General features: G+C 40.1%; 1 protein-coding gene across 1 annotated transcript in view; it reads left to right on the plus strand.

Annotated features, from left to right (window-relative positions):
* IMPG2 (interphotoreceptor matrix proteoglycan 2) overlaps positions 1-11,039 on the plus strand; it is an 87,814-nt gene that overhangs the window by 75,755 nt on the left and 1,020 nt on the right. The window contains exons 16-17 of the mRNA XM_023508059.1: positions 7,710-7,920; positions 9,614-9,802. Coding sequence (XP_023363827.1) covers positions 7,710-7,920; positions 9,614-9,802 — 400 coding nt within the window. The remainder of the gene's footprint in view (positions 1-7,709; positions 7,921-9,613; positions 9,803-11,039) is intronic.

The following is an 11,039-nucleotide window of genomic DNA, read 5'->3' on the forward strand; positions in this document are numbered from 1 at the left end:
TTATGTTCTAAAAATTTGGTAATTTCCTTCTTGATCTCGTCTCTGATCCATCTATCATTCAGCATAAGGTTATTTAGCTTCCATGTTTTTGTATGAGTCTGCAGATTCCTGTTGTTATTGAGTTAAACTTTTATTCCATGATGGTCTAGAAGATGCAAGATATAATTTTTATTCTTTTAAATTTGCTGAGGTTAGACTTGTGACCTAAGATGTGATCAATTTTGGAATATGTTCCGTGGATTGATGGGAAACATTGTGTATTCAGTTTTGTTAGGATGAAATGTTCTGTAGATGTCTATTAAATCTAAAACTTGAATAGTTAGATTTAAATCTAAAATTTCTTTGCTAAGCTTCTTATTAGATGATCTATCCAACACTGCTAAAGGAGTGTTAAAATCTCTGACTATGATGGAGCTGGGAGAGATCAAGTTGCTCATGTCTGTTAGAGTGTCGATTATAAATTGAGGTGCATTCTGGTTGGGTGCATAGATTTTGATAATTGAGATCTCATCATATTGAGTATTACCCTTAACAAATATAAAGTGGCCATCCTTGTCTTTGCTTACTTTTGTTGGTTTAAAACCTATCGTATCTGCGAATAAAATTGCAATGCCTGCTTTTTTCTGCTTTCCATTAGCCTGGATAATAGATGACCATCCCTTCACCCTGAGTCTATATTTATCTTTTAAGATAAGATGAGATTCTTGTGTACAGCAGATGTCTGATCTGAGTTTCTGTATCCAATCAGCCAATCTGTGCCTCTTTAGGGGACAATTCAAGCCATTCACATTGATTGAAATTATTGATAAGCCTGATGAAATGTTAGGTATTGAGGTGTTCAAAAGTCCAATAGACGTTTTTAATCCTTTCACCACTGTAGAAGTTGGAGTTTGATCAATAGTTTCTGAGTTAGTTTACTTTTGTGGTGGAGGATTGCACTGATCATTATGGAGAATAGGTCTGAGAATATCCTGGCTAGCTGGGTTAGTTATGGCAAATTTCTTCAATGCATGGATGTCAGTAAAGTATTTAATTTCTCCATCATAAATGAAACTCAGTTTAGCTGGATACAGGATCCTGGGCTGAAAGTTATTTTGTTTTAAGAGATTAAATGTCAATGACCACCCTCTTCTTGCCTGAAAGGTTTTGGCAGAGAGATCTGCAGTTATTCTAACGTTCTTCCCCTTGTAGGTTATGGTTTCCTTATGTCTCGCTTCTTTCAAGATTTTCTCTTTCATATTAACTTTAGTGAAGTTAATTATGATGTGCCTGGAGGATGTCTTATTCAGGTTGAGTCGTGCTGAGGTTCTGAAGCTGTCTGCCATCTGGATTTCAGGATCTCTTGGCATTTCTGGAAAGTTTTCTTTTATAATTTTATGAAGAAGAGCCTCTGTGTTTTGTGAAGCAACTTTGTCACCTTTAGGGATTCCTATAAGGCAAATATTAGCTTTCTTCAAATTATCCCAGAGCTCTCTGAGAGAATGATCTATTTTTGCTTTCCATTTCTGTTCCCCTTTGGATGCTAGGGCATGTTCAAAAGCTTTGTCTTTAGTGTCTGAGATCCTTTCTTCTGCCTGCTGCATTCTACTACCAAGGGATTCTACCATATTTTTCAGATCTTTGAGGGCTACAATCTCTTGCTAAAATGTTTCAAATCTTTGGTGGTTTTGTCTTTGAATTCGTTGAATTCTTGAGTGAACTTTTGGAATGCTCCTTGAATTTCTAATTCTATCTTTGCCTCTACTCTATTAATCTTATTTGCAATCCAAATTCTGAATTCAATTTCTGACATCTTAGCCATCTGTTTATGAAGGAGATCTTCAGTTGCATCTGCCACATCCTTTCTTGGAGGGGCGTTAATCTACTCTGGTTATTCAGGTTACCAGAGTTTTTCTGCTGATTCTGCCCCAGGATTATTTTACCCCATTTGGCTTTTCCTCTTGAGCTTTGTCAAGGACCTGTACGGTATTATGGCCTAAGAGATTGGGGACCTACTTGGTGTGGTGGGGGCTAAATGGCTCTGTCTTATTTTCAGCTGGTCTCTGTCCTACCCTAGTGAATCAGTTACTCTTGGTTGAAGTCTCAGCTGTGGAGAAATACCAGCAATTAAGTCACCCTGCCCCCCACAAATAATAATTGGTCAAGGAAATTCAAACCTTCCCTCAACCATACACCCAGGGTGCCACTTTGGATAGTCCTTGGGTGAGTTGCCTGGTTCTAGGGGTCCAAATCAGTTGTCCCAGTCAGCACCACTGTCAGGTGGGAGAGTTCAAAAAGTCTCTGGCAAGTGGATAGGAGGGGTCTGATGGCAGCTCAGATATGACTCGCTCCAGTGCTCTGTGAGGGCAGAAGGACCCACCCAGCAAATGAATTAGTCTGGGATGGTTGATGCCTCCTTCCCCACCTTGTACTCAGTCATTGGTAATCCCACAGGGCTGTGACCCAGTTCACTCTAGTGAGCAACTAGGTGCTAGGTGCTATTATGGTCAGGTAAGGCATCTTCTGGTTTAACCCCTCCCTGTAAGTCTGTGAGCTGGGTGTATTCTAGTCCCTGTGCTCCACCCAAGTTGGTACTGCCCTTAGGACATTCTCTTTACTCACAGAACTTCCCAAGTTCACTGTACCAGTGGCTGCCACTGGACAAAATGCCTGGAACCTCTGATTGCCCAGAGAGACAGGGCATGTCTATCTGCAATGGCCTCAGGGATATGAGCCTTTCCTGCTGCTGTGGCTGCTGCTCTGCAACTCAGGATACTGCAGCTCCTGTATGGTTCCCGCTCAGCTGACTGTCTTCTCCTCACTCCCGTGCCACAGAGTCAGTACAGATCAGCACCAGCCCTTTCCCCCTCCACTCCTCTCAAGGAAATGCCCAAGGATCTGAACTCCATGGGTGACAAACCTCCAGGGTGAGAGTGGCAGGGAGTCCTGGGGGTTCAGAGTTGCAGGTAGAGAATATAAACAGTTTTATACAGTTTTATAGTTTTATGCCTGTCAGGAGAGTGATGTGGCACCCTAGTAGGGGTAGGAGGTCCAGTTGTTAGGGAGTCTCTCCCATGACGTAGAGTGGGAGGATGTTTGAATTCTGCTCGCTTGTTTGTATGGAGTAAACTGTGAGCCCTTATGGGGGAGAGGACTCCCATCTGTTTGGTGGTGGATTTTGTACCTTTTGATTGTATTTTTGGGGTTGCAGCTCAGCTCAGCAAGGATGATGTGCATTCTTCAATCTCTCTCTTGGCTCAGCTCCAAACCATCGGCTTACTTGCTAAATTTCTGTCCTTAAAGTCTCCTTCTGGATGGGAGCCTCTGTAGAAAGCTATTTTCCTTCAGTGTCTTTTACTCTAGAAAGAAAGTGCTATTCTTTCACTGGGAAAGAAGCAAACGTTCTTTGCTTTGAATTCCTTGAAGGACTGTTACTCATTCAAAGTGAGGAAAATGATTTAGCTAATGTCTCAATTATCTGGTCTCTTGCCACTTATGTTTTCTAAGGCCATTTGCACATTCTTTTCCATGTGGTATAGTGGAAGAAACAATTAATTCTAATTTGGAAGGCCTGACTTTTTTGGTCACTGTTCTGCCATTTATCATTTGTGTGACCCTAGAGAAGCTTATCTCTAAGCCTTAGTCCTACATATATTAAATAGGAATAATATTGCCTGGCCTATATATTTCAAAGGGCAATTCTAAGGGTTAAACAAATAACATGCATGTATACAAATGCGAACAGTTATGATTTATAAAACTTTTGAAAATGCTATCCACTTCTTTTTTTTCATCCACTTCTTTTTAAAGAGAATTACAAAAAAATAAATGCATTTACTTCAATGTTGTATATAACTTACTTGTCAGTTGCATGCAAAGTCATCCAGATTTATAGTGTCACCTTTCCTTTTCCTATTCAAATGAACCATCATGAATCCCTCCCATGTACCATGTAAAACTAGTACCTATGTTCCCCCCACCTTTTAATGCCTCTCAGCATTGTTAGGGAACTTAACAATTCCTCCATTATCTCCAGTCTTGAGTTCCCTCTGCTAAATTTTCAGTCTCACATGTGTCTTGACCCTGCAGTTGTTATTTATGTTAACCTAATGCAATTCATAGTACTGGTTTGGATTTTCCCAAAATAACTCTAACACAAGGCAGTTCTAGAGATATTTGCTAATGGTACATAGTATGAGGATAATAGAGAAGGCTTTACTGCCGTACAGAAAGTGGTTTAAAAATACTAGTTAGGTGTCACCATCCTAAAATTCCTTAGCCACCCTGTCAAGGACATTTCTTATTGGCCAACTTGGCCCCCAGGACCCAGCTAGCTACTATATTGTTCAAGCCATGAAGCTATCTTTCCAGTCTTTCTTTGCATTTCCTATATGCTCATTTTTCTGGACCCATTAATCCTTCCCTAAGCTGTGCCTAGAAAACCAGAATATAATTCATTGTAACTGTAATTCTACCATTCATTTTCCTTTTTCCCATTGCAAATTTAGCTATATTTCTACCTTTGTTTCCCCATAGAGTCATCAAGGTACTTTTCTAAACATAGGGCCAACTATCTGGGCATTCTCCTTTAATAGCACAAAAGACTAGAAACAAGCCATAGGTTTGATCTTTCCCCTTGGTTGGAAGCAAAACAAGCAACATTTATCTTTTTTCAATAGCTATATCTTTTTCTTATTCTACAGAAAATTTAGATCACATTTTTCTCATACACTCACCCACACCCACAGAATGGTCACAAAGTTTTAATATTTTAAAATCAAATTTTCCTACTACATGTTTGCAGGTTGAGCATCCCTAATCTGAAAGTCTGAGATGCTCCAAAATCTGAAGCTTTTTGAGTTCTGGCACCACAAATGGAAAATTCTATATCTGACCTCATATGAAGAGTCACGGTCAAAACTCAGGCTCATAACACAGTTTATTCAGCACCCTCAAAGAAACAAAAGACCCTTCCTGACCCCTTCAGTCCACTAGGTCTTTTCCATACACAGCTTGCTGGTGATCCCACACAACCAGAAATGGTTCACATGAGTGGCTGAGGCAGGGACACCATGGCTTTCTAATGGTTCAATGTGCACTTACTTTGTTTCATGCACAAAACAATTTAAGATATTGTATAAAAGTACCTACAGTTTATGAGTATGATGTGTATATGAAACAAATGAATTTTGTGTATAGACTTGGGTTGTAGCTCACATTACTGCATTATATACATGCAAATATTTCAAAACCTGAAAAAAAATCTGAAATCCAAACACTTCTGGTCCTAAGCATTTCATATGAGAAGCACTCAACCTATATTTTTAGTTAAAGGCCCTTGGATTAAATTATTTTATCTCAAAATTGGCTAGAGAAAAGACTTTTTAAAAAAGTACATCATAGCTGTATACAATAATGCATTTATGTGGTACAATGTGCTGGTTTTATATACAATTTGAAATACTTTCATCAAACTGGTTAACAAAGCCTTCACCACACTTTCTTAATTATTGTGTTAAGATATTTATACTCTATACTTAGTAGATTTGTTTTTTCTGAGCAGTTTTTGGCCGGGGCTGGGTTTGAATCTGCCGCCTCTGGCATATGGGGCCGGTGCCCTACTCCTTTGAGCCACAGGCGTTGCCCAGTAGATTTGACATGTACCCTTTTTGAGGCAGAGTTTCCCTCTGTTGTTCACACTAGAGTGCTGTGGCATCAGCCTAGCTTTAGCAATGTCAAACTCCTGTGTTCAAGCCATCTTTCTGTCTTAGCTTCACAGGTAGTTGGCACTACAGGTGTATACACCTGTCAAATTTTTCTATTTTTAGTAGAGATGGGGTGTTAGTCTTGCTCAGGCTAGTCTTAAACTTCTGAGCTCAAGGGATCCTCCCCCTTCAGTCTCCAAGAGTGCTAGCGTTACAGACATGAGCCACCATGCCAGCATAGAGCAAGACTTTTCTCTTGCCTAATTTATTTTCACATGTAATGTCCCAGAAACTCTGGAACTTCCATTAACAAAGTGAATCTATGCAATGCCATCTCCCCAGCCTCAGTATACACTCTCATTCCTCACTGCTGGTCAGGATTATATTACTTTTTGATTGCAAAATCACAGACTGAATACTAGTATATAGAGGTGAAGCCTTAGGAAATGCATAGTGAAACCCTGCTGTTCAGTGCCCTGTCGAAACTGCCCCTCTGCAGCACATTTGTCTGCTTTGCTGTTGTGTAAGCACCTTGGCAGTGGTCCCCTGCATTAGTTTCCTAGGGCTGCTGAGAAGACAACCACAAACTAGGTGGCTTATAATGATAGGAATTTGTTCTCTCAGGGTTCTTGAGGCTACAAGTTCAAAATCACTGTCGCTCTCTCTGAATGCTCTAGAGAAGGATCCTGTCTCGCCTTTTCCTATCTTCTGAGATTTGTGAAGATATCCTTCTTGATATCCTGTGGCTTGTCAGTGTATTGCTCCAGTCTCTGCCTCTGTCTACATATATCCTTCTTTCCTGTGTGCTTGTGTCTTTGTGTCCAAATATTTCTCTTACAAGGATTAGGGTCTACCTAACTGGATTAATGTCTAGTATGGCTCTTCTTCATTTGGTCCATCTAAAAAGTCTCTACTTCCCAATATGGTCATATTCTGAGGTTCTTGGTGAACATGAACTTTTAGGGAACACTATTCAACCCAGTATGGCCCCCTATTCCCACATGGGACCAAAGGAGATCAGCTTCTGAGATCATTCAAACTCCAAGGGGATGGCCTTGTGCCAAGTTGTCTTTAATTTCTAGACTAGCAAGAAATCATTGCTTTTCAAAGTGACATTAATTTTTCTGTAAACTAAGACACTATGCTATTTCTTTTTATTCCCTGTAGGCTTCTAGCTAAACTTTACACTTTTTCATATGGGTGCTTCTTATGGATCAGTTCCACCAATTTCCTCTGTTTTCAGTGTCTGAGTCAGCATTTGCCCATTTGGCATTTATGGATTGCCACACAACAGTGAGGAACATGGGGAGGCCAGGGTGGAAGAAAGGCCCATCCATGGTCAATGTCTTCGACCATTTTTCACAGTTATTGTCCTAATTAATTTTTTTTTTTTTGAGACAGTGTTTCACTATGTCGCCTTGGGTAGAGTGCTGTGACATCACAGCTCACAGCAACTTCAACCTCCCAAGTAGCTGAGACTACAGGAGCCTGCCACAACAACCAGCTATTTTTCAGTTGGAGTTGTCATTGTTGTTTGTCAGACCTGGACTGCATTCAAACCTGCCTGTTCCAGTGTATGTGGCTGGCGCCCTAGCCACTGAGCTACAGGCACTGAGCCGTCCTAATAAATTTTTGAAAATAGTTATTTTCCTTTACCCCAACAATGAAAAATAAAGTTACTGAAGCCAAAATATTATTGGAAATGGCCTGAGGAGGTGTGGGGCTGGCTTATTTTTCTAACATTGGTTTCTGCAAATCTTGACTCTTCCTAGACTAATCTTACTGGCCTATATCCATCCCCTAGGCTCCTACCAGTTCTTCTCTGGCCTCCCCACCTCATATTCTCGGTGTTGTGTAGGACATGTAGCAGTGTTTGCAGAGTGGCAGTCAATTATAGCAAGTTAGGGTAGGCAGAACTGTGTTTAATTTAGATCTGCAATTTAATTAATTTTAATTTAATTTAGATCCCCAATTTCTGTGTTTTGCTTTTCCTTGTATTATTCTTTGGTTTGTTTGATGTTTTAGGTGATGAAGCCAACCCTTGCAAGTTTCAGGCATGCAATGAATTTTCAGAGTGTCTGGTCAACCCCTGGAGTGGAGAAGCAAAGTGCAGATGCTACCCTGGGTACTTGAGTGTGGAAGAACTGCCCTGTCAGAGTGTCTGTGACCTACAGCCTGACTTCTGCTTGAACGATGGGAAGTGTGACATTATGCCTGGGCATGGAGCCATTTGTAGGTATGCTGTAGTTGGGGGAATTTAGCTATGCAGGCTATAGGTACTTCCTCTAAAGAAAAGGGGTCTGCATTTGTAATTTTTGGATAATTATTATAATATTTATTATAGAAATTACATCTAGCCAATAGATGGGTGACATCTAATTATCATGTAAAAACCAAGTCATTTAATAGGACAGGATTTTGCCTAGTTCAGTTGGTTATTTTATGCATTAGGGAGCTATAAAAAATACAGAGAGTACAAAATAAATGTATATATATTTTAAGATAGGAAAAAAGCTCTATTGACATTATAATACTCAAGTTACATTTGACTTCTGCAATTATAGGAGGTACCAATGTGACTTATATTCATCTTTTATTATTGCTATATACTGAGTAGTACAATATGAGTACCATTTTTTCTTTTCTGAAAATGTGTATACATTTTTAGGCACCTCTATATTATTTAAAATATGTCCTCCTACTTAGAATAGTTGGAGAGCTTTGTGTTATAGGTTTTAATGGTGATTGTAAGGTGTTTCAGTGAGGTTTAGGCATAAAGTGAAAATGAAGGAATTTTGTTGTTCTGTTTGGATTATATTCTTAATGACTTTGGACTCCTTTTAGTCCTACTGAGTATTCATTAAAAAATAAAGAAAAGCACGTATTTGAAGTATTCAAAATAGAGACAAAACTATTTTGTTAAGTACACCTGAGGTCCATTTTTAAAGGTAGAAGAAAGGGGAATGTTGTAGATAAGCAGACTCAGTCGGCCTAAACACCCTTTCCTGCCACTCCTCCTAAACAAAGGCGAACAAATTAGCCTGTGAACCACACACAGCCAAGCTGTATGGTTGTAAGAGAAGAGGATGCTGAGGATAACAGGAGAAACATACATTTGTAAAGTCAAAATGGGAAAATGTTGGCATGGATGCCAAAAACAGAGGAGACAGGTAGAAATGAGCTAGCCTCTTCCACATGAGAAAGTATTAACAGTAGTTATGTAAGAAAATATCCCTACTCTTATGTAGCATCTTCAAACAATGCATTAAAAATGTTGAAAATGTGAATTTGCATAGAGTATGATAGTGCTTCTGTGTTACTTATTTTTATTTTTGTAATTTCTCTGTAAGTTCACAATTATTTTAGAATAAAATGTTAGAATGCGGGGAAAAAAGTATACAATTTAGTTAGATTACTAAGAGTAAAAATAATCTCTTAGTGTTCAGAGATATGAATATTATTTTGAAATGCAGTGATTTCCTTCCTGCTGTGGGGATTGAAAATGTTTTCTCACCAGTCTGAGCCCTTGGGGTTTGAAGGACCTCTTTAGTATGGTGAAAGGACGTGAGGAGTCTGCAGGCCTGGGCTCTAGACCCGGCTCTGTAGCTGACTAATCGTGTGACCTAATGCCAGGCTCTGCCTTTCCTGGGCCTGCTATTCTGTTATCTGCATATATGGAGGTATTAAATACTTTAAATCTGTTCAATATTTTGTTCAATCATTTATAGTTATTGAGGGCCTGTTAGGTCTCTGCCAGGCATTATGCACAGCCTTGACTTGTATGGCCATTTAACCTGCATATTTGACTGTGTAATAAAGCTTCCTGTGGTCAGCATTTATTTCTCTACCTTTTCTCGATCCCTCTGAAGTTTCTGCTGTTAAGTGTTACCCTGAGCAGACGGATTCAGATTTTGGACCGTTGGTTACAGATGCAGAGTGGGTGAGAACTGGTGGTACCGAGGAGAGCACTGTGAGGAGTTTGTGTCTGAGCCCTTGGTCATAGGCATCACCATAGCCTCGGTGGTTGGACTGCTTCTGCTGTCTTCTGCTGTCATCTTTTTCCTCATCAGAACTTATCGAGCACAGCATGCCAGGAGAGAAAGAGAGAGGCCCTCCAGGTAAATGAGAAAAAGAACTCTCTGATGGAATAAAATATTTGATGTATTCTTTATTTAGTATTTACCATGTGCCAAATATTGGACAAGGACCAGGTGGGTGGGAGAGAGCTGTCAGGTTAAATAAAAGCATGGCTACTGACCTCAAAGGGGTGTCAAATCAAAAAGGAATGGAAGTAGCACTGTGAGTAAGATGCTAACGAGCCCAGAATAGGTATAAATTAGTTTTGCTTGGGGGAGAGATCTTAAAAGTTTTAATGGTATTTGTTGGCATTTACCTGGACCAAAGAGTAGGCCTTTGCTACTCTTGGGATGGGATGATCTCTGGCTAGTTGAATGAGCATGAGCAAAGTCAGGGAGGCAAGCATGAATCTTAGGAGGAGGGGAGGAAAGTATTGTTGCATGTGCCCAGAATGCCTCTTTCCTGGTGGGGAGCCTTTGGAGAGGGGTTGGTGGAGATGAGATGGAAAAGTTAAGTTTCCCTTATGTGAGGGGCAGATCTGTGACAACTTGTTCCCCTTTGGCTCAGACCAGTGGCAGTTAGCCAGATTTTCAATCTAGCTAAGAATCTGGCAAGAAATGAAATCTGATTCTATTAGTGTAGCTTCGATGACAGGGGAGATAAACCCTGGTCCATTTGCTAGACTAGGCGTACAGGGCTGTTATGTGAAATCTGATTCTTTTAGTTAAGTGTTGCTTCAATGATAGGGGAGATGAAACCTGGTCCATTTGCGAGGCTAGGCATCCAGGGACACTTTGGTCTGTTATGTGGTCATAATCCTGGGGTGCACTTTGCTTCTGTGCTAGAGTCTCTAAGAGTTACCACTTCACGTCTAGTTTACCTTCCCTCACCCTCTCCCTTGCCTGAAGAGCACCCAGGATATACCTCCATCACTGTTCTTATACTGTTTATTGAGTCTGACTTTTCATTAGACTGTAGTCTCATTCAGGGTAGAGATTGCAACAAATTCTTTGTATCATCAGCTTCTAGAACAGTCCTAGGCACATAATCAATGCTCAGTAAATATTCATAGATTTGAATCGAATTTGAGGCCCAGCTACCCCCAAACCCAATATTTATAGTTTGATCAGATTCTCTGTGTGGCTACACACTGATTTTTGATATGTATAACTTCATGAATGAGAGACCTGCCTTTGTTTAATGAAATACTGTATGTTATTAGCAAACATAGCTCCCAACCAACATTTACTGAGTGCCAGGCACTGAGGGCAAATAAGG

This window comes from Otolemur garnettii, unplaced genomic scaffold, assembly GCF_000181295.1.
Source record: "Otolemur garnettii isolate 467f Iridium unplaced genomic scaffold, OtoGar3 scaffold00220, whole genome shotgun sequence".
Classification (NCBI taxonomy): Eukaryota; Metazoa; Chordata; class Mammalia; order Primates; family Galagidae; genus Otolemur; species Otolemur garnettii.